Here is a 23655-nt window from a genome sequence, read left to right on the forward strand (position 1 = left end):
GTGCTGGCGGCATTTGGCTTTTTGGTGCCATTTTCCTCTAAGCATCCCGAGTTATGCAGTTGTCCTTACCTAATTGTCTGGTTACTTAGATATATAGTGCATATGTTTGAGCATTCCTGGATAAGTAATACGTACAATGCACAAAAAGGTGCCTAGTATTTACTGAAGATGCTTTTCTTATACAGGTATGTCATGGCTTTTTAAAAATACCTTTTACATTTTGGGGGGCATCTAGTGATGGTGAAAATGAGTGATAGTAGTGGCTGGAACCAGGCAGACAAAGGAGGTACTGTGCAATCTGCTTTCCAATCCACCTAAGTCCTCATCTTCAATGCCTCTGTATCCTTGACTCAGCCAGGATAGCCAACCATGCCAAACTTTTGTGGTTTTGTGACTTGGTTAAATTACTGCTAAGGTACCAGGATGAGACCACTAACTTAATTTTCACTTTGAACTGGATTTGAATCTGATTCTACAGAAGTGGTAAGTCTTAATGTTTCCTCTTATTAGCATCACATTAGTTTCCACTTATTTATCATTACTAAACTGTGGTAAAATATATATATATTACTCTTTCCATACATTGTTAATCATGTTCTAGTATACTGAACAGCAGTGGTTCCCTCTGATTCCACTCATCAGCAAAGTCCTAGAGAAAATCAAGAGAGACGAGGCTCAGGTTATCATGATCATGCCCGTGTGGCCTCGCCAGCACTGGTGCGGGACGCTATCAAGCCTGTTGGCGATCCCTCCATGGCCCCTGCCGAACCGACCAGACCTGCTGTCACAGGATCACGGTCGACTCTTGCATCCCAAGCTTGCGTCCCTCCATCTTATGGTGTGGTTGTTGCTGAATCCTGAGGAATGGGCCTGTTCGGAAGGGGTCCAGAAGGTCCTCCTCGAGAGTAGAAAGCCGTCGACTAGACAGACTTACCTGGCAGAGTGGACGAGGTTCGCCCCGTTTGGTCGCCCAGCGGGAATCTCCCCTTCGCGTTCTTCGGTGCAGTCCATCTTAGACTACCTGCTTCATTTGAGAAACCAGGGCCTGGCACACTCCTCTATCAAGGTGCACCTGGCGGCCATTTCCGCTTTTCATCCTCCAATCCAGGGGCAGAGGGTGTTCTCCCATGACATGATGGTCAGTTTCCTCAGAGGTCTTGAGAGACTTTTTCCACAAGTTCAGTCCCTCAGTGGAATCTCACCTTGGCTCTGTCCAGACTCATGGGCCCGCCCTTTGAGCCTTTGGCCTCGTGCTCCCTGTCTCACCTATCGTGGAAGGTAGCTTTCCTGGTGGCGGTGATGTCAGCGAGGCGAGTCTCCGAGCTGCGAGCCCTGACCTCAGAACCGCCGTGAATGGTCTTCTATAAGGACATGGTCCAGCTCCGGCCCCACCCAGCCTTCCTTCCCAAGGTAGTGTCTACTTTTCACATGAACCAGGACATCTTCCTTCCAGTCTTCTGCCCCAAGCCCCATGAGACTGGTGATGAGAGGTGCCTTCATGCTTTGGACATAAGAAGGGCCCTGGCTTTCTACCTAGATCGGACAAAGCCTTTCCGTAGGTCGATTTAGCTTTTCATCTCTACAGCTGATAGAATGAAGGGCCTCCCGGTGTCCACGCAGAGGATTTCTAACTGGATCACCTCTTGCATTCACACCTGCTATGAGTTGGCGGGAGTCCCTCCGCTGCCGATCGTCAGAGCCACTCGACCAGCGCACAGGCATCTTCGGCAGCCTTCCTGGCACACTTCCCAATCCAGGACATCTGTCTAGCCACGACGTGGTCCTCAGTGCACCCATTCACAGCCCTCTATGCCATCGCTCAGCAGGCCAGAGATGATGCTGGGTTCAGCAGAGCTGTGTTGCAATCTACATGTCCGTGAACTCCTACCCATCTCCAAGGGGTACTGCTTGGGAGTTACCTAACTTGAATGGACATGAGCAAGCACTTGAAGAAGAAAAGATAGTTACCTTTTTCTGTAATTGGTGTTCGAGATGTGTTGCTGATGTCCATTCCACAACCCACCCTCCTTCCCCGCTGTCAGAGTTTCTGGCAAGAAGGAACTGAGGGGGTGAGAACCAGCAGTGCCCTATATACCGCAGCATATGCGCGCCACTCCAGGAGGCACCGGAGCCGGTCCCCTATGGATACTGCTGAGGGAAAAAGCTTCTGGCACTGGTGCATGTGGTGAGCGCACACAAACCCTAAGCTGAATGGACACGAGCAACACATCTCGAAGAATACCCGTTACAGAAAAAGGTAACTGTCTTTTCTGAGTTGTCTTCCCATCAGAAGTTGTGCTGAACTATATCCAATAGCTGCTTTTGGTGTTGATCTATAATGCAGAAGAACAAGGAACAGATCTTCCTGCTATAGGATTTTTCTTGTCTGTCTGTACAGTTCTCTCAGCCGATCCATTCTCTTGTGAGTAATGTGGGCTGCTAGTAATATGACCAAAAAACATATTTCATTTGGAATCACTTTAATTCTGATGCTTTGAACTGTGCTCTGTTGTCTGTCACTAGTTGTTCTGGAATACCGAAGTGAGCAAAAGTGCACTTCAGTTTCTTGATAACACTGTGACATGTTATGTATTTCAAGTACATTATTTCTGTATACCTGGAAATGTAGTCCACAATGACCAGGTAATGATACCCTCTGAATCTGTATAAATCTGCAGGTTATCTATTCAAAGGTCCCTCTGATAGAGGTTTTTGTACATTCTATGGTTCAGCATTTTCTTAAGTTGATTTATACCAGATCTCCTTTCAAAAGTCCAATATCAAATCCTCCATCGAGTTCTTCCATCTTTCTCAGTAGGCCCATCCTGGCTGCTACGCTGCAGCTGAGAAAGTTGTTAATCTTTGATCACATGTACTCGGAATGCATAGCTTTTGTCTTTGTAAGTTTTCTGTGGTAAACAGGCCCGTTTAGTTCAGAATACCTCCAGGGCTAGCCAGAGCTCTGTTAGGTGATTTCAGCTCTGGGAGGGATTGATGGCAATTGTAAGGCTTTGTCTACACTATGCACCTTTTAGCGACACAGCTGTGCTACTACAGCCTCGCTGTTTAAAGGTGCTCAGTGTAGCTGTTGTTTGCCTGCAGGAGAGAGCTCTCCTGCTGACAAAAAACCTCCTCCTCTGAGTGGCAGCAGCTTTGTTGGCAGGATGTTCACACCAGCGCTTTTTGTTGGTAAAACTTTTGTCATTCAGGGGTGTGGTTTTTTAACACCTCTGAACAACAGAAGTTTTGCCAGTGAAGTTCCAGTATAGACAAAGCTTCAGTCCCTTCTGAGATGACTGTGACTTTTAGTTCCTGTGTCAGTTTTGAAGTCAGTCATGCCATGAATATTCAGTTTCATTCTCCAGCCAGGCTCTGTCATCACAAGTGATAGATCCCAGAAACAATGGGTCTTAGTTGTCTGTAATATGAGTCAACTCCCTGAATCCTTTGGTGTGGCAGAGAGCTGCAAAATCCATATTTCGTTAATGTAATATTACAACGTGCGCCTCTGGCTGGACATGCATCATCTCTTGGGATATGACTGTTTCCATACCTTGTGCATGTAGGCTGGAATTTGTCCCTCCTGTTAGTTCTCACTCTCCTTGCCTCAGGAGTTTTATAATAATGACTTTTAACACTGAAGTGTCTGTCAGGTTCTAAGCTAGCTTCAGGTTTTTCAAATTGCTCCTGCCCTTTTGTTCGGTTTGACTAATTGTGACTGCTTTGTATCTGTATAGCTCTGGCTAGGGTTAAATCTCTCCAACTTTAGCTGCTGGACAGGTTTTTATCTGTTGACCCAATAACCAGACTGTCTCTGATACTGCATTCCCAAAATCACAATTTTCAGCCAATGTGTCCAGAACTCTTCTAAAACATTCACCATTCTTTTTCCTGGTTTTTTAATTCTTTGATGAAAACATGCTCTCTCATAAACCATATTTCTTTGGGATAGAAAGTATCCATCAAACATAGCCAGAACCCTTTCATAGTCATCTTTGTGACTGTCTTCAGGAAAGTCAAAGGATTTAAAAATATGCGCTCTGCTTGCTTCCCCTAGCATAAATGAGAGAAGATACAGGTATATCTCCAGTTTCTTTGTGGAGTTTGTTTGCAATTTGAAATTTTGTAAAATACTGCTTCCAGTCTGTCCATTCTGAAGATTTGTCAAAGCTGAAATTCTCTGGGGCTTTGAAGAATGACATGAGATCCTTCAACCTTTTGTTGTTGTTCTCCTTCTGATTCTTTTCTTAATATACTCCTGACATTATGTCCTGTACTCCTGTATCAGAGATGGACTGGCTACACAGCTTGTTTATACGCACTAGATGTGTTTATCATAAGATCCTTTAATGCTCTGCCAGATATGGCAGTTTAGCTTAAATAAGGTATTTTACACACAGCACCACCTACTGACTGAACAATATGATGCAGTTTAGCATTCCATTACACATTCGGCACAGACTGAGGCTTTCGTGGTTTGGGAAATATGGTCTTAGAGAAAAATATTTTAATTGAAACAATTGAGTCCAAGTTATTTAGGGGACAGAAAAATGGTTCAGGCAAAGACTGTAGAAACACTTTAACTTGCATAGACTTGGAGACACATTGCAAATTACTGAATCTTATGATTTATTAAGTGAGGACGCACAATAAAAGGAAAACACATCATAAAATACACAGTGTTCCTTAAGGCCATGATCTGACTAATGTATAGGAGTTTTTTTTTTAGAAGTTATGAGATATTATTCATATGAGACATCACTTTTAGCATCTGTTAAATCTTTTCTGAGAGGCGAGAGAGGCCACAATTTTGTGTGTAGATTAAAAAAATTACTTTATACCACTTCCCTTTTATTTCCCTTTACAGTATTTTCGGACCTCTTTTCTTGAACTAGTTATGTTGCTTGGAATGGTAGTAATATATTTTTATAGTGCTAGTGGGGGGGGAAACAGATACTTGTATATTAACTTTACTTTTTTGTGTGTACATTCATGCAGGAGCTGATCATGGTGTCTGTTTTATTTAATCAAACATTTAACTCCCAAATATATACATCATAGTATTTGTGCTATTGAGTATGAAAAGTGATCAATAAAATCCTATCTGTTAACTGGTAAAAGGTTTTATATACCAACTTCTATGATCACAAGTCTAATTCCAAACTTGAGAATTCTGTTTTCATGTCAATGGGTTGACTTGTGCTTTACATTTTGAATTACTTTTAGTAAAGAATAAGAGTTACTTGTGTGTGCATGTACGTATCTGGGTTTAGTAGTAACAGTAACAGTTTACTTTTTTTATTTCCTTGGCATTCATGTAAAAAGCATTTTCTTGAATTCTTTTTTCTTGGGAGTTGCGTATTAAGTTTAAATTTGTAGATTTTTTTTTTCAAAGCTTTAACTGTAGTCATTAATGAACCAATCAGAGATCTTGGGAAACTCTTCATTATGACCTCTTTTCAACTGTTTCAGGATAATTTAGCTGGGAATTTTGTAAAATATTAAGTTTTTTGGGAGCATCATAGTATGTGTGAGAGGAAAATGGTGCTGGCATTTTGTGGTTTGAAAAAGAAAGCTGATCTTGTTCTGAATCTTCCCAACCACCACCCTCAATATTTGCTTTTGGGAGTAGGCTCTTCCTGGCAAAACTCTTTTTGGTGGTTCTAGAAATGTAAAATGTGTTGCCTTATAGAATACTTTGGTCATTGAGTAAATGAAAGACTTCTTTGTCTACAAATTTGTGTTCAGAAAAAACATACCCTAGTAGTCAGTTTTAAAAGAAAAATAAGAAGAGAAGAGGTGGAGTTGAAAAGAAAATAATTGTGTTCCTTCATACAGTACTAAGTGAATTTTAAACCTGTGTGAGTAGAATATACACTGATTTTTGAAGTAAGGGAAGTCTTTAATAGATATCAAGACTGCTATCAAAATATTGCTATATGTATTTTATGCCTTTTGACACAAGTAATGTATATTATATACATATTATTTTAAAATAGGTTTTTTTAGTAGATTAATGCAGTTGATCAGCCCTGCCACAGACAAACGTGGCTTTCCAGTAAATTATGTTCCCAACTACCAAACTTAACAATCAGCATTAGCCATTACAGAGTAAGTATAGAGTCCAACTCTAGCATAGAAACTGTTCACCCATTGTGTTTCCACCGAGGGAAACCATCTGGGGTTGTGCAATTACATATGATTAATGAGGACAACAATTTGCGAAAAAAATTGTATGGTTTTTCCTTCAGTTTTATTTAAGATTATTTGAAGTAAACTGTAGTAGTAATGTCCCACCATCTCATCACCATGTGAGCCTAATCTCTGTAGTTCTGTAGATCTGGTTTGAACTCTGTTTATCTTATCTGAGCTGCAGAAGAGACTAGTCTTGGTAACTGGAATTTTATTTTTTCTACATAACAAAGCACTCCTTGATGGTGATAGTACGTTTTGTTCCTCCTTCCAGTAGTGGGATTAATACTGGATTATTAGGATGCACATCATCTCCAAATGCTGGGCCCAGATCCCAACGTCCAGGAAGACTTTGCCATTAGTGAAGCATCAGCCATTAGTGTACCATAAGAGCAGAAGAGTAGCAATATGTAGCATATCTCCCCCAAAAGACTAACATGTGCCCTCCTGGGCAGGGAGGATGCATGTTAGTCTTTTGGGGAGATATGGGACCTAGAAGGAGCTGTCTGTCTGAAGGGCCTTGAAGTTTTTGATGGATCAGGGCTCTGGTTGGTCAATGTGCCTGCCTACCTCTGAGTTTAACTCGTCTCATCAGTTGTTCATCACCACTTTACAGCCTTCCAGAACCCTTCTTGCTTCATTTCACCATCTAAATTTCATACTCCCTTCCCATTTATTCTGAGCATCCTGCCTCACAGAACCCTGCTAGCCTGATTTAACTTGGAGAATGGGACAAGAAGCAAAACCCAGATTTCCTGTGTATTAAGACTGTGCCACCACTAGGCCCTTGCGTTAGTAAGTGATTTGTAGCCTTAGACACTGCCAATAAGTTCACTAGTTAACTATCTGGGTAGTACTCATTACTGATATCTGTGAATCTGTTTAGTTCGTTTGAAGCTGACACGGCTCAAGTCTATATTTTTCCTTTGGATGTCTATAGAGATTTCATCTTTTTTCTGTTTTCCTTGGTTGCTTTTCTCTTATATCTGTTAACTTAAGAGGCTCTTAAAATTCGAACTTGTCATCCAGAATTCTTGGTAATCCCTACACTGTTTTCTGATTTTATTCAAAACACTTTTTCCTTTTTTTCCTCTCCCATCTAAATGAGCTTATAGTTGACAGTGTCACACAAAGATGTTTCAGTTCTTTCCCAGGTCTGTAGTAGCCTGTCTTAACTGTTGCAACCAACAGTTGGTTGACTTTTCCTCCATAAATTAACTGTTTTTCAAATGTTGCAGCTGTCTGAGTACTCACTGGCAACAGAATGATTTCCCGCGCACAACACTGACCTGCAGCCAGAACAGAGTTGCTGTGTGATAGGTACTATGAGATTTCACAGTAATTCTGTTTTACTGCATTAAATACAGTGGATTTACTATGAGAATTTTGCTTTTACAGTGCCTCTCCACTGTACAAGGCAATGATACTATACCTTTTTGCATTGCAAGTTTTGTTAATGTAAGTGACAAGAAATCTTGCAACTTAGCTGCCATTCATTTCCATTCCCATGAAAACAGACCTCAGATTGGCAAAAGCAAGCAAAAGGCTTTAAAATAATTCCTATTCAATTGCAATTGCTTATCTTAACACGTTTTTCTAACAGTCAGTTATCCATTTTAGTTAGGGTGGACATAGGGATGCTTTTAGCAGGACAAGTGACTTTTTCCCAGGTGTGCTCACAGACTTTAGGATCAACAGGCTTTTCTGAAGGCTAGTGTTTCCACTTTGAATGAAAACCTTTAAAAATTATTTCTGTTTGGTTTTTAAAGTTTCCATAATATTTTCTCCGTCTGGGCATAGTGGCTGGGTGTAGCAAGGTGACGACTCACCAGTGCAGCGCCTCCTGCTGGCTGTCTGAGAATTAGCTTTTTCCCAGCATATGGAGCGCCCTCTGCAGGCCGGTGTCTCGCCTACCGCTGGCCCTCCCAGACCCCGGTGCCCTTTACCCTGGGGTTCTGCCCCAGCAGTATCCCGACACTCTGGGTCTCCCCTCCCAGGGGAACCCCCAACCCTCTATCCCCACCTTGCCTCAGTGGCTACTGCCAGTCATCATCTAGCCCCCGCTCACTGGGGCAGACTGCAGTCTGTAATGGCCACTCATCGCAGGCAAGGGGGTAGGACCAGCTGCCTCTGCCTATTTCCATGCTGCCCCTCTTCAGCCCCAGTACCTTTCTGGGCCTTTACCAAGGCCTGCAGCCTGGGGGTTTACCAGGCTGGAGCTCCCCAGCTCCCTTTGCCCTTCCCCAGCACTGCTCCACTTCAGGTACCTTGCTCCCAGGCAGCTAGCCCTTCCCACTCCCAGGCTAGAGTGAGACTTCCCCAGCTCCTGACCCCCAGCCCTCTTACAAGGGCCAGCTGGGCCCTAATTAAGCTGTCCACAGCTGTGGCTGCTTCCCCAATCAGCCTAGCTTGGCTGCTTTTAACCCCTTTTCCCCAGCTGCAGCCCTCTGCAGGGCTGTTTTAACCCCTTCACGGCCGGAGCGGGGTGACTACCCCGCTACACTGGGATTTTGAAAGAATCTTAGGGGAGTTATGTCATCTGATTCCCTTAGGCTCCTTTGGAAATCACAGCCATTATACCTTGGGGGAGAGGAACTTGGATACAAGGGACGAGGTTCACCTCTGGTTTATACCAGGTTCTGCAGGCATAAACCAGCATGCAAGGTTCCGAGTGGCAGAAAGTTCATTGGGGAAGAGATAGCTGCTGCATATGTTGATGTAATCTTCTCGCCAACAAGGGGGCAATACGGGGCAAGCAATGTTCATAAAATGGAAAGTGCAAACCATGAGGATACTTGCTCAATGACTTAGTAAATCCCTCTGTTGGAAGGATTTCCTGTGTAATCTTGGTGGGATATACAAACTGCTCTTCTCTTGTGTAACAACCACGGACTATTAGTGGTGGAAACGTGGTTTAATCCCTTTGAATGGCAGAAAGTCTTGATGTCACTGGGAGGTGCAGCTTTTACCTTCCTGTGCCAACAATGATGAATCTGAATCTAGCACAAGATCTATATGATTTTACCAGATACCCACACAATGGAAACCTTTATCAGCCAGTCATGTGCCACCTTTTCATAGTATTGCTTTTATGTATTTTCACAATACTGATATTCTACTGAGAAATAAAGCATTGAACAGTCCAGTTTGTACCAGGAGAATGTCCAAATGTGCCTTGGTTCCTATACAAATTGTGATTTAATAAATGTTTTCAATACATTTATGCTCTTGTGATGTACATATGTTGATTTAACAGATTGGATAATGGATTTAATACAATAGTGAGTGACAGAACTTTACCTTTTGTCAGCTACCCAGAGAAAATGCAAAGGTTTTAGAATCATAGAATATTAGGGTTGGAAGAGACCTCAGGAGGTCATCTAGTCCAATCCCCTGCTCAAAGCAGGACCAACACCAACTAAATCAACAGCCTAGCTCCATCCTCTTTGGAACCCCCCTTCAGGTAGTTGAAGGCTGCTATCGAATTCCCCCTCACTCTTCTCTTCTGCAGACTAAATAATCCCAGTTCCCTCAGCCTTTCCTCATAAGTCATGCACCCTAGCCCCCTAATCATTTCCGTTGCCCTATGCTGCACTCTCTCCAATTTGTCCATATCCCTTCTGTAGTGGGGGAACCAAAACTGGACACAATGCTCCAGCTGTGGCCTCACCAGTGCCAAATAGAGGGAATAATCACTTCCCTTGACCTGCTGGCAGTGGTCCTACTAATACAGCCCAATATGCCGTTGGCCTTCTTGGCAACAAGGGCACGCTGCTGACTCATATCCAGCTTCTTGTCCACTGTAATCCCCGCATCCTTTTCTGCAGAACGGCTGCTTAGTCAGTCGTTCCCCAGCCTGTAGCGGTGCATGGGATTCTTCCGTCCTAAGTGCAGGACTCTGCACTTGTCCTTGTTGAACCTCATCAGATTTCTTTTGGCCAATCCTCCAATTTGACTAGGTCACTCTGGACCCTATCCCTACGCTCCAGCGTATCTACCTCTCCCCCCAGTTTAGTGTCATCTGCTAACTTGCTGAGGGTGCAATTAATCCCATCATCCAGATCATTAATAAAGATGTTGAACAAAACTGGCCCCAGGACCAACCCCTAGAGCACTCCGCTTGATAGACTAACTAGACATCGAACCATTGATCACTACCCATTGAGCCTCACAATCTAGCCAGCTTTCTATCCACATTATAGTCCATTCATCCAATCCATATTACTTTACCTGCTGGCAAGAATACTGTGGGAGATAGTATCAAAAGTTTTATTTACAAGGATAAACTTACTGAGAGAGTTTACTTAATGAATTACACTAAATATATCTGTTTCTCAGATCGAGAATTCTACTTGTATCTAATGGGCTTTAAAATTTAGCAGTCATGTAGATTTTAGTGTTTCATTTGTGTGTGTGAACATATATGAAAGTACGGAACATACTTTTCCCCCTAGAAACCTGTTCAGTAATGTATATTTTCAGGGTTGTTCAGAAATAATAAAATTCAGCTTAAGACATTTCTTATCATATAATTAGTCTCTTCTTTTTGTTCTTTGTAAAGTAAGGTATGATATGTACTTGAAGAGATTATTTTTTCTTCAGTTTAAGATCCTAAATGTGCCAATGTCTTCTCAACTTGCTGCCAACCACTGGAATCAACAACAAGCTGAGCAAGAGGAGAGAATGAGAATGAAAAAGCTCACTCTGGATATTAATGAACGGCAAGAACAAGAGGACTATCAGGGTATGAAATTATCTTTCAAAATAATAGGGTTTTATTCCTAGAGAAATTAATCTATAAAAATTCAGTCCCAAGACATGTGTCCCTGCTGCAACCAACTCCACTCTGCTGTATGCCTCAGCATGCACAATGCTGGTTGTCAGAACCCCTAGGAATCCCAGTAGAATGTGAAACCAGTACATACAGGTTAGGTTAACATTATGGGGGAGTGTAATTATATTGCACTGAGTTTTGAGTTCTTTTTATACACCTTGAGATATAAAATTGTTGCATTTAGGGAAATCATACCAAAAAAAAGCAGTTTATCTGATACTCTGTAGCCTAGCACATGATGTCTGTGCTGTCACCTGCAATGCAGTAGGAACAAAAACCAGCCAGGTGCAAGGGAAATGGATTGTGTACAACTTGAGTGAAGGTGTGTTAGTACATATTACAGTATACGTATCAAAATGACTGCCTTAGCCTGGCTAATAGCAGTGATTGGTTCATACTGACATTGTTGAAGTTGAAATTTCATAATTTCTCCTGCATTTCAGCATTCTAAAGGAGGGTGTTTGAATATAGTGACAGGATAAATATTTTATACTAATTATGTATCTTTTACAAATCAATTCATATTTAATTCAAGTGATATTGAATAGACAAAATGAGGCCTATGAAGCAATTAGCAAATCAGATATAGCCATATCCTAGTGAATTCAATATGTTATATCAGATTCCATTTTCCTTGGCATACTCTGATCATAACCAGGGCCAAACCTAATAAAGTGGATGATATTCTTAGTCCTTAAATCACTTTTTTCCATTTAATGCCTCCACAATTCTTCATCTGTTAATAGAGGTGATTTCCACTTCAAAACTGAAACATAATATAAGCTGTAAGTTATACAGCAGTAAGTCACATTTCTGTATTTGATAAATAATAATGAACTGCAGTTTGTAAAATTGAAATTTTAAATTCAAAACAACCCTATTAATCCAATAAAAGCCATGGAATACAAAACATGTTTCAGAAGTCTGTGACATGAGAACCAAATTCAGTGAGCCCCTGTATCATATTTTTCCAGAAGCATAATAGCTGTGGAGCTCTGAAATTGTAAATAGAATACAGATTTTGAACAAACCATTTTAAACCTCCCAAAGTGTTTAAAACTTCCTTTTGCCAGGTACTTCCTTGTTGCAAAGCCCAGGCTGAAAACGAAAAAAAGCTTTTCATATTTAGGCAGCTTGAGTGCTGTGGTCACATTTTACACTACAACTCTTAACAAATTCTATATTGTGATGCTGTTTTTTTCCCATTATGCAGAGTTCCTGGTTTGTTTGGCTTTTTTTAAGGTCAATATGCACATGGTTTTGGCATGATCAGTTTGTTGATTTGTATGGAGAACCTTTATAAATGTAATTCATTTAGGACAGGATTCTGTTGTGAGCTGTTAAGAATTGCACTTCTCATGCAGTAAAACAATAAAGGACCTCAGTTTTGTGGTGGATGAATGAAACTGGTTACTGGTGCCAGTTTTTTAATTTTCTCATGAATATTCCCATTTGACATATTTAAAAAGGCAAGCAGCAGTAATAGATTTACAATAGGACGTTAAGATGGCAAATGTCTCTGGTTCTTCTTTTCTGTGTTGATTTTTCTCCACTGCTTTATACTAGGATTATGTTCATAACAAAGACAAATAAAAGGACAAGTCAGTTTTGTAGGCCCAAAATTTGATCTGTTAAATATGTTTGCAAAGTCAATATTCACTCTTTTCTATCATATTTTTATAAACTAATCCATTAGCTTACTATTCTTCATGAGTTAACCCTAGAATAACAATCGTGTGAGTGTAGTGGAAGGGAGTATATCAGATTTCAGTTTCAAGCTTCTAAAGGATTACTAGAACCAGTAAGGAGAGAGAAATTTTTAAATGTTACCAACAAAATCTCAACATTGTCTAAAGTCTATATGTACATTTTTCTAATAGGAATAGGCTAGCTGCTAATCCAAGTCTGTTAAATAAATTAACAAATGAAGCCTGTTAAACTGCCTACTGTAATTTAACAAAAAAAAAAAAAAAAAATCCATTTAGTTTTTAAAAAGTCAAAGTAGTGATTTAGAATTGATGATTCTCTAATATAGATTAGAGTCTTTCTGTTTGTGTTCCTATAATTCTCATCTGTAAAACAAGGTAGGGTAACACTCAAAATAGCTGATGCCATGTGGTGAACCCATTAAAATTTGTCCTTATTCCCCACCTGCTCTCTCCCAGTACCCAGTCTGCCTTCATTATTTTTCCTTATCTCAGTGCTGGTTGTACTCCACAAAACCTGCACCCTCTTAATACCTGGGCTGAGAGGTGCATACACAATATTTCTAGTTGCTGCCTGCCTGCCTTTCATCCCCTCTCCTCAATTCCTGTTATCCCCTAGCTGTTCACTTCCATAATGTGTCCGTCCTGATAGCCAGAACTATGCTTTGTATCTGAGGGATGTGGAATGTGGGGGAACAAGGTCATTGTGGAGACACTAAATGAATTCTTTGCATCTGTCTTCACTGCAAATGACATGGGGGAGATTCCCACACCTGAGCCATCCTTTTTAAGTGACAGATCTGAGGAACTGTCTCAGATTCAGGTGTCAATAGAGGAGGTTTCAGAACAAATTGATAAACAGTAACAAGTCACCAGGACCAATGATATGCACCCAAGAGTTCTGAAGGAACTCAAATATGAAACTGCAGAACTACTAGTTGTGGTATGTAACCTATCGCTTAAAGCAGCCTCTGTATCAGATGACTGGAGGATAACTAGTGTAATGCTGACTTTTTTAAAGACGATCCTGAGGTAATCCTGGCAATTAGAGGCCAGTAAACATAACTTCAGTACCAGGCAAATTGATTGAAACTATAGCAGAGAACAGCATTATCAGACATACAGATAGATGACCACAATATATTGGGGAAGAGTCTACATGGCTTTTGTAAATGGAAATCATGCCTCACCAATCTTTTAGAATTCTTAGAGAATGTCAGCAAGTGTATGGACAAGGATGATCTAGGTAATACAGTGTACTTATACTTTCAGAAAGCCTTTGACAAGGTCTCTCACCAAAGGCTATTAAGGAAAGTAGGCAGTCACGGGATAAGAGGCAAGGTCCTCATGGATCAGTAACTAGTTAAAAGATAGGAAACAAAGGGTAGGAATAAATGGTCAGTTTTCAGAATGGAGGGAGATAAATAGTGGGTTCCCACAAAGATCTGGACTGGGACCTGTTCTGTTCAACATATTCACAAATGATCTGGAAAAGGAGGTGAACAGTGAGGTGGTGAAATTTGAAGACAATACAAAATTACTCAAAATAGTTAAATTCAAAGCTGACTCTGAAAAGTTACAAAGGGATCTCGCTAACTTGGTGACTGGGAAACAAAATGTCAGATGAAATGCAGTGTTAATGGCAAAGTAATGCCTCTTGGAAAACATTATCCCAATTATACATACAAAATGATGGGGTCCAAATTACTTGTTTTCATTCAAGATAGAGATAGTTGGATAGTTCTCTGAAAACATGTGCTCAGTGTGAGGCAGCAGTCACAGAATGTTGTAAACCATTAGGAAAGGGATAGATGAGAAGACATCATAATGCCACTGTATAAATCCATGGTACACCCACACCTTTAATACTGCATATAGTTCTGGTCACTCCATCTCAAAAAAAGTTATATTAGAATTGGGAAGAGTATAGAGAAGGGCAACAAAAAGTGAGCTGTAGCTCACGAAAGCTTATGCTCAAATAAATTTGTTAGTCTCTAAGGTGCCACAAGTCCTCCTTTTCTTTTTAAAAAATTGTTAGGGTTATGGAACAGCTTCCATGCAAAGAGAGATTAAAAAGACTGGAACTGTTCAGCTTCGAAAAGAGATGATTAAGGGCGGATATGATAGAGGTCTGTACGATGAAAAGTGCAGAGAAAGTGAACAAGGAAGTGTCGTTTACCCCTTCACATAATACAGGAATCAGGGGGTCACACAATGAAAGTAATAGGCAGCAGGTTTAAAACAAGCGTAAGGAAGAACTTCTTCACACAATCCACAGTCAACCTGTGGAACTTTTTGCCTGGGAATGTTGTGAAGGCCAAAAGTATAACTGGGTTTTAAAAAGAATTACATGAGTTTATGGACTATAGGTACATCAATGGCTATTAGCCAAGATGGTCAGGGATACAACACCATGCTCTGGGTGTCCCAAATGTCTCACTCCCAGAAGCTGAGACTGGACGAGTGACATGGATCACTCAATAATTGCCTATTCTGTTTATTGCCTCGGAAGCATCTGACACTGGCTGCTGTTGGAAGAGAGGATACTAGGCTAGATAGACCATTGGTTTGTCACAGTATGGCCATTCTTATGTTCTTTTATGGATACCATGGTTTAATAACCAGTAGCTACCAAATCCTCCCCAAAATTGGATGTTTCTCATATTCATCGTGTCTTTGATAAAACATTTAAAATAATAATTTCACAATAAATGGGCAAGGTGGAGCATCCATTGCACTCTCTGAACTTCCCTCTTTTGTAAACATGATGAAATCTCATTAATTGACTTTAGTTTTCATTACTATAATCAGTGCAAAACTCTACCAGTACACTACCAAGTAGTTTCTAGCAGATGCTGGACATGTCTTGAATGAGATTACCAGAGATTAGAGAACCAGACAGAGCAGACTTTCAAGAGTAATCTAATTAACAGATCAGTCCACTTTTCCCCTTTGTTTATTCCATCTGTTCATGTTTGCTGAGCAATGCATATCCTTGCACAGGTAGACTGTCAGAAGAACTTTCAATTAAACATGTTCATGTACCCCTAACTCATGGTCTATGAAGGTAGACTCACCATGGTATGCTAATAAACACACAGGTTATCAAATTAAATAGCCATTTACTTTAGCTGCCCAGAAGTCTACTCTAGTCATGTTAATTATTTCTCTCTCCTTGTACAAAGAAAGTTTTGCTGAATGATTTTTAAGTGCTTAAGTGGCAGCTGCCTTTTGCACTTGGTGTTACTTCTGAATAGTTTTTAGGGGTATCCACTTATAGCACTGCAGTGGTCCAATATCAAATGACATAAGTGAATGACCAAGGCGGGTTCCAGTATCGGAAAGAAAAGGTCAGAGCTTTCTTACCAAGTACGAAAGATGAAAAGCACTGCTGGCAACTGCTCCTATCTGAACATCCAGCAGCAGCTGAAAATCAGAGTACACATCATAGCATAGCTTGGAAATATCAAAACTGCCTATGCAATTTCAAAAGTATTTTTAAAAGTATCTGTTATGGACATGAGTTGGCTGCCCTGGGGAAAGTTTTGCCCACAAATATATAAAAGTATGAATCAGAGCGTTTTTAATAATTGGCTTATACGCATTTCAGAAATATGTGTTACTATACTATTTAGTCTGTGTAAATTCCACTTAATAAAAAAGAGGCAAAAACTGTTCAACCTTTTTGTATGAAATTACAGAGATGTTACAGTCTCTGGCACAGCGTCCAGCTCCAGCAAATACTAATCGTGAACGGCGGCCACGTTACCAGCATCCGAAGGGAGCACCTAATGCAGATCTAATCTTTAAAACTGGTGGGAGGTAAGACAACCTTTCCTTAAAGTTGTTAATTCTGTTTCTAAGTAAGTTCCAGCATAACACAAAGTTAATGATCTATGCACTGAAATGAAGCTGTTTCCGTTTAAAATGTTATTCTACCAACTATTAAAATACTTGGCAGGTTAGTTTTATGTGTTGGTTGTCCAATGACCATAGTATGGGGAGAGTTGGGAGAGTGCCAAGGAATCCTGATTTAATTGTTTACATTATAATCAAAGTTTGTACCACTGGCTTCAGAAGAAAAGGCGTAGTTCTTTATTTTCACATAAAAAGTGGGCGGGAAGGAAGTTTAAAACTTCTTTAAGAATTCTAATGTAATTGCGGTTCTTTCAATTCTGTAAGCTTGAAACACTCAATTTTGTATTGTCATAAATGGAAGGAAAACAGAGGGACAGAGATTCCACTATAAACTCATTTGATTTGCAGCATGGTGGACACATACTGAAAAGCAATATTGGAATGAAAAGAGCTATTCCCAATTATCATTTCAGAATTTTAAAATCCAGATGGGTTAGAGGCTAATTGACATATTCTTAAACATTAGAATAAGACAGAGTTTCTGATCTTGATGTCACAGGAGAAAAACAAAATATTATGAATTCTTTCACCTCAAAAGAGTACAATGGAAATGATCCCAAGAAGGGTAGCAAAAAGTGGTTAGCGATATGATGTGGTGGGCTTTCATATGACAAAAAGCTTCTAAAACCTGAGGTGAGCTAATCTGGCAAGTGCTGAATTACATAAAACATTTTAATTAAAACCAAATGGGAGCTACTGTTAATCTTCTGTAATAGGAGAACAAGAGGGCACAAAAATTGGGGTAAAAATATTTTTATATAGTACAGTGTCATCCTTACATTTTTTGAGGCAGGGAAGTAAATAAGTCTTAATTTTGTAAAACGCTGTCTGTTTCCAGTGCAGTATGAATTATGATTATTCAGTGCTGCAGGAAGAGGTTGAAGCAAGTAGTTCATCTTAATTTAAAAACTGATTATCTAAATTTAAGTGTGAGTAACATTTACAGTTTTGTAAAATGGAGGAAAAAGGTACAGAGCAAATTGAACTTCATGATGAGAAGGAAGGAAGGAAGGAATTTCCCCCGTGGTTTATGAAGATCCACAATTAGCCAGGTGAATTATGGGATGGGTTTGATCTTCTCTGAAGCATCCAAACCTAGCCCAGTCAAAGGCAAGGGTACTGGATTAGACACAGCAGTGATCAGTCACAATAAGTCAGAGCTGTTCCAATGCATCTTGTTGAGTAGAAATTGAAGCTCTTGAAACTCCAGAGGCTGGTGACAAAATTATCCAGAGAACAAACCTGCAGTTTGTTTCAGTAGGTTCATTTAAAAATTAAAAAAAAAAAAAAAAACCTCCTTTTTACATAGAATTTCAGACTCCTTCCACCTCTTACCAAAAAAAGTGAAAATGGCTTTTATAATTAATTAACAAATAAAAAGGGCATGGTAAAACTTTGTTGCGTGGAAGCAGCAATGCCCCTGTGAGGTGGAAGGAGTTTTTTTTCTCACTGTAACCAACACTAGATAAGACAATGTAGAACCCCTTCCTGAGGCAAGTTTCAACATGTATCTGCAATTTGTGCTGGCAGAGAATAAACATAGTTTGGTTTTCAATTACCTTGTTTTTGCCTACCTCATATGGGCTTGTCTTCATTGCAGAGTTAACTCGAGTGTCTCTCCAAAACCAAGTCCTGCCCCACACACACATTTTAAAGTCGAATGTGGTGATGCTTTTAACTTGATTTGGCTGTCCTCTCAGGGTATAGGGTACAGCTCAGGTTAGATCATCTCATCATAATACAATCACCTGTAATTGACTGTAAATTAAATTGCTCTGTGCAGCTTGAGTGTTAATTCAGTGTGGCCACTCTGCATCTGGAATGTAGGTAACTTGAGTGAACTCTGCAGTGAAGACATAAGCTGGTCGTGTGTTTTCTCCATGCACGTAGAAAACACATCTCTACACACAGACTGCCCTGCCTGGTGTGCACTTCGTTGATCTGCTTCCTCCTTTTTTCAAACACTGATTAATTTGGTGGTGGATAGAGGGGAGCATTACAAGGAGAGAAACTTCCCTTTATTAGCTTAAAAAAAAAAAAAAAAAAAAAAAAGCTCATGTCTTGTGTTCCAGTCCTATAGTCCAGTAATCTCACCAGCTTCATTTTGGTAGCACTTTTGGATTGGAAGTTTTAGGTTTTCCTTGTGTTCCTTCTCCCTTCCTTGGGGCCTTCGAGCCAAAGTGTCTACAGCCCCTCTTCCCCTACCCCCCTCCAAAAAAAATGTAGTTTGGTTTTAAACTTGATCTCCATAAACTTTTAAAATACACTCTGACACTTTCCAAAGAAACAACAATCAGCTAACTCTGACTCACTGCCTACACTACAAAGTTAAGTCAACTTAATTTAAATCGGCATGTGTCTGCAGCAATAATTGTCAGTCAGACATGTTCACACCATGCTCATTGTCTTGGTGGAGTGTGTCCTGACTCTCAGCACTTGCGTGAATGCACAGAGCAGTGCACCGTGGGTAGCTATCCCACAGTGCAACTAGCCGCAGGGCCTTTTGGGAAGAGCTTGCCATGCCTCATGGGACCAAAACATTGTTGCAGGGTGGAATGGGAACATGGCTTTGATCTTCCATGATTTCCTCCCTCCCCTACCCTGATATCAATGGCAAACTCCTCATACTTTTTCGCGCCTGTTTTCAAGAAGCATGGACTCCACTCAGCTGTGCACTCTTGTTGTGAGCATTACAAACACCTCTCTCCTTATCCTGTGGTATTTCCAGAGCTGAGATAGGAGCCACCACGCGAAACATTTTGATGTCCTTCAAGCAGCCCTGCTGCAAGCCATAGAACAAAACAATTCCCGATGGTTGCTGGCAGTTGCGCAGCAGCTGAACGTGGTGGAGCGCCGGGTCTGTTCCCAGGAAATAAGCACTGACTGGTGGGATCACATTGTTACGTAGTTATGGGATGATGAGCAGTGGCTGCAGAACTTTTGAATGTGGAAGGCCACTTTCCAGGAACTTTGTGAAGAGCTTCTCCCAGCCCTGAAATGCAGCAACACTAAAATGAGACCTGCTCTGACAGCGGAGAAGCGAGTGGCGATCACTGTGGAAACTTGCAATGACAGACTGCTTTACCGATCAGTGGGGAATCAATTCGGAGTTGGTAAATCCACCATGGGAGGAGTTGTGATCCAAGTTTATGAGCCATTAATCAACTTCTGCTAAAAAGGGTAGTGACTCTGAGAAATGTGCAGGACATAGTGGATGGTTTTGCTGCAATGAAGTTCCTTAACTGCAGTGGGGTGATAGATGGCACTCATGTCCCTATCTTGGCACCAGACCACCTCGCCAAAGAGAACATAAATCATAAGGTATACTTTTCAATGGTGTTGCAAGCACTGGTGGATTACGGGGCATTTTACCGATACCAGGGATGGTCAGGAAGGGTGCATGATGTGAACAACTTTAGGAGCACAGGTCTGTTCAGAAAGCTGCAATCAGGGACTTTCTTTCTGGATCGCAAAACAACCATTGATGACATAGACATGCCAATAGTGATCCTGAGAGACCCAGCCTACCCCTTGCTCCCGTAACTCCTGAAGCCGTACACCAGCCACCTGGACAGCACTTAGGAGCGGTTCAACAATACGCTGAGCAAGGACAGAATGGTGGTGGCATGTGCCTTTGGACATGTAAAGGGTAGCTGGCGCAGTTTACTTACTGGGTTAGACCTCAGTGAAAGCAATATCTCCATTGTTATCGCTACATGCTCTGTGCTCCATAATATCTGTGAAGCAAAGGGAGAGAAGTTTCCACATGAGTGCGGCATTGAGGCGGATAGGCTGGCAGGTAGTTTTGAGCAGCCAACTACCAGGGCAATAAGAAGAGCCCAGCAAGGAGCTCTGTCTCTCCAGGAGGCTTTGAAAACCTGTTTCAGTAATGAGCCACAGTAATTTGCGTTGCTCATCTGTGTTGTGCCTTTCCATACCAATCCCCTCCGTTGCATCAGTTTCCCTATACCTCCCCTTCCCCCCCAAACTTGGAATAAATAGAGTATTTCATTCTCGACTTTTACTTCACAAACATAAAGAAACTGAAAGACCAGAAAAATAATTTAACCTTGGGAAAACGGTGTGATAAGATTGGGAAGGGAGAAACCAAGTCAACTTGTTCTGTGTAACCACAGAAGTCTTGCCCATCAAAGATCTTCGAATGGCCACCTTTTGTTCTTAGTATTGTCCCCGGTATTGAGTGGCAGGAATACTGCACCTTCTTCCCCGCCCACACCCCACATTCTGGAACGTATCGGGGAGGGGATTGGAAACAGGGCAATGCTTGCAGGCTGTTCTGCAGAGGGAGTCTAGCCTCAAGCTATTTTTCTTGAAGCTCAACCAGATGCCTCAACATGTCTGAATGGTCCTTCATAATCCGCAGCATCTCATCCTGCGTGGCACGCTCATGCTCCTGGGATGCTCTCCTGCTCTCCCTGTCCATGTCTTCAGACAATGAAATTCTCCATGCTCTTAGCTCAGTGTCAGCTGTCCCAGAGACATTTGTTATCTCATTGAATATATCATCATACCTTCTCTTTTTTCCATCTTCTAATTTGCAAAAGCCTCTCTGTCAGTGTGGAGGCTGTACTGAAGGCCAAGGTTTCCATTGTAAGGCATGCAAAGCACAAGGTAACCATTGTCAGTGCATACACTGAGTCTAGTACAAAGTAGATATTTTAAAATCATTTCCCTTATTACACTAAAGTGCAAGCCAGAACATAATCAGTATCCCTAGCTATTCAATGAACCGGTTTGCTGTTCCAACCATGGTGAGTGTGAGCCAACAGCATAGGCAACGGGCCTTGTGCTGCAACTTATGGGCAACACACGTTGGGAGCACAGACGAGCAGGTGGACAATGCCCCTTTCCCTTAGCACCATGGTTGGTGCTTGGAGGCCAGGGACCAGTGTCAAGCCTCCCAACCTGTGGTCTTTGTCCACAGCAGCTCCAGTGGGGGTTGCAGATTGCCATGAGAGAACACAGGAAACCCATCCCACCCCTCTCCCCCCCCAACACTGTAGCCGTTGCCCTAGGCTTGCAGATTGTGAGTTCAACACCGATCCCAGCCACCCAGACCACAGGCATATTAGGGAAACTATGGTTGAGGGACCTGGAAATCACCATGGGTGGGGGATCACATGCTCTATTGGTTGCATACAAGCTCTTGTAATGAAACCTTCCCCTGTTTCTCCTAGGTGACCCTATGATATCAGTCTCCTCAGAGTGACAGAGGCAGCAGGGGAGCAGATGTTGCAAGCCTCAGGGTACAGACCTGGTCCTTATGTTGCTATGCTGTGTACTGCAATGATACCAGCAGAATTAATACTGGAGTGGCATGGGAAAGTGTCCTACCATGGTGGAAGAAGTAAGGTAGCCTCCCCGGAAACCTTCTGCAAAGGATTGCAGAATACCTCCATGAAGGATTCCCAGGCCATCCCTGTGCACATAAACAGTCTTTTCCAGGGGGTCTCTTGGTGCATAGCTGGAGCAGACACTGGGAAACAGATCCCCACCGCACCTCACTTTTTCTTCAGATGAAACATAAGATGTAAGAGCATGTAACCCCTACAGTTTGAGTGGAATTGCATACCCACTAGAGGTACCTTCCCATCATGCTCGGCCACGATGCTGTCCTGCGACCGGCTGGACTGCTGTGGGGTTAAAAATAGCGCCTGGGTCTCAGGGAAAATGGATCTCCTGCTCTCCTGTCTCCCATTCTCTTCCTCATCCACAATGTCTTCCTCATTGTTGCCTGAGGTGGCCAAGGACTCAGACTGGGACTGGGACTCAGCGTAGGAGGTATCCACACTACATTTGGTGGTAGTGGTGGAGTCGCCACTGAGAATCACATGCAGCTCATTGTAGAACAGCATGTCTGTGGCGCAGAACCAGCACGACTGTTCACCTCCCTTGTCTTCTGGTATGCCTGCCAAAGTTCTTTGATTTTCATGCGGCACTTACGCATGTCCCTGGTGCTTCGCTTCTTCACCCTACCCCACACGATCTTTTCGTAGATGTCAACATTTCTACAGCTGAATTGGAGCTGTGCCTGCACAGACTCTTCTACCCACAAACGAATAAGGTCCCACCACCTCCTGTGTACTCCAATGCTGGAGAACGTTTGGGGCATTGAATTGCCGTGGTCAGCTGGGCTGCCAAGCTGTCCATGCTGATCAAACTGGAAATAGGAATTCAAAAGTTGCTGGGGCTTCAGGAGGGGAGAGGCTGCTTCCTGTGTACCTGGCTGCTGTGCAGCAGAGTTGAAAACGATCTCCAGAGTGGTCACAGTGGACAGGGCTGGCCCTAGGCCAAATGGCACCCCAGGTGAGGAGCATCTTTGACGACTCCCCTTCATTTGTTAAACTTTTGAATACCTTATTTTTTATTGTATTTGTAGCCCATTTCACAACTTTGCACAATTTGCATTTATGATTTATCCCTGTCATATAAGACGATAAATGTGCATGCTACAGTCTGTAAATCTCTTCTTATTCACACCATATATAAGCAAACTAAAAGACATTTATTTTCTCTAAGTTTATAGAAACTTTTTAATTTTAAGAATAACTGAAATGTACTAACATAAAGAAATTGAATTGTGCACCAACATTGGGTGGACCAGTATTAAATAGTGTTACAATGGGTGACACCGTTAGAAAATTAACCTTAGTCCTTTTATTCAAAAGGTCGCTTTTCTCACCTTTGCGTTCACAAACTGAAGTACAGTGTCAGAGAGATCCAAAGACTGGTCAATGGCATTTTCAAGCAATAAAATAGCAAGCAATTTCAGCCTCGTCAGCCATGGTTGATTGAAGATTTGTTTTAATGAGCCTGAGCTTCAAAAAGCTGCACTCACCTTCTCAACTGTGACCAGCCCAGCAGTGTGAGCAGAATCCTCAAAGTTATCGACACATTTGGAAAAGTATCTTTCAGTTCTGCTTCATGAATGAATTCGAGAACTTGCAGTGGAGATTGCTTCCCATGTTGCAAACTGAGACAGAT

General features: G+C 41.7%; 1 protein-coding gene across 19 annotated transcripts in view; it reads left to right on the top strand.

Annotated features, from left to right (window-relative positions):
• The window catches only part of UPF2 (UPF2 regulator of nonsense mediated mRNA decay), a 197470-nt gene that overhangs the window by 97469 nt on the left and 76346 nt on the right, over positions 1–23655 (top strand). For 16 of the 19 annotated variants that reach the window (XR_006292715.1, XM_043552968.1, XM_043552946.1 and 13 more), the window contains 2 exons: positions 10795–10936; positions 16434–16554. Coding sequence is in view for 18 of the 19 variants with exons in the window: in XM_043552968.1 (XP_043408903.1) it covers positions 10795–10936; positions 16434–16554 (263 nt within the window). In the remaining variant the exon portion in view is untranslated. Of the gene's footprint in view, positions 1–10794; positions 10937–16433; positions 16559–21848; positions 23028–23655 lie in introns of those variants that run through there. The other 3 variants (XM_043552976.1, XM_037889318.2, XM_037889321.2) reach the window with 3 other exon arrangements.

Source organism: Chelonia mydas, chromosome 1, assembly GCF_015237465.2.
Source record: "Chelonia mydas isolate rCheMyd1 chromosome 1, rCheMyd1.pri.v2, whole genome shotgun sequence".
Classification (NCBI taxonomy): domain Eukaryota; kingdom Metazoa; phylum Chordata; order Testudines; family Cheloniidae; genus Chelonia; species Chelonia mydas.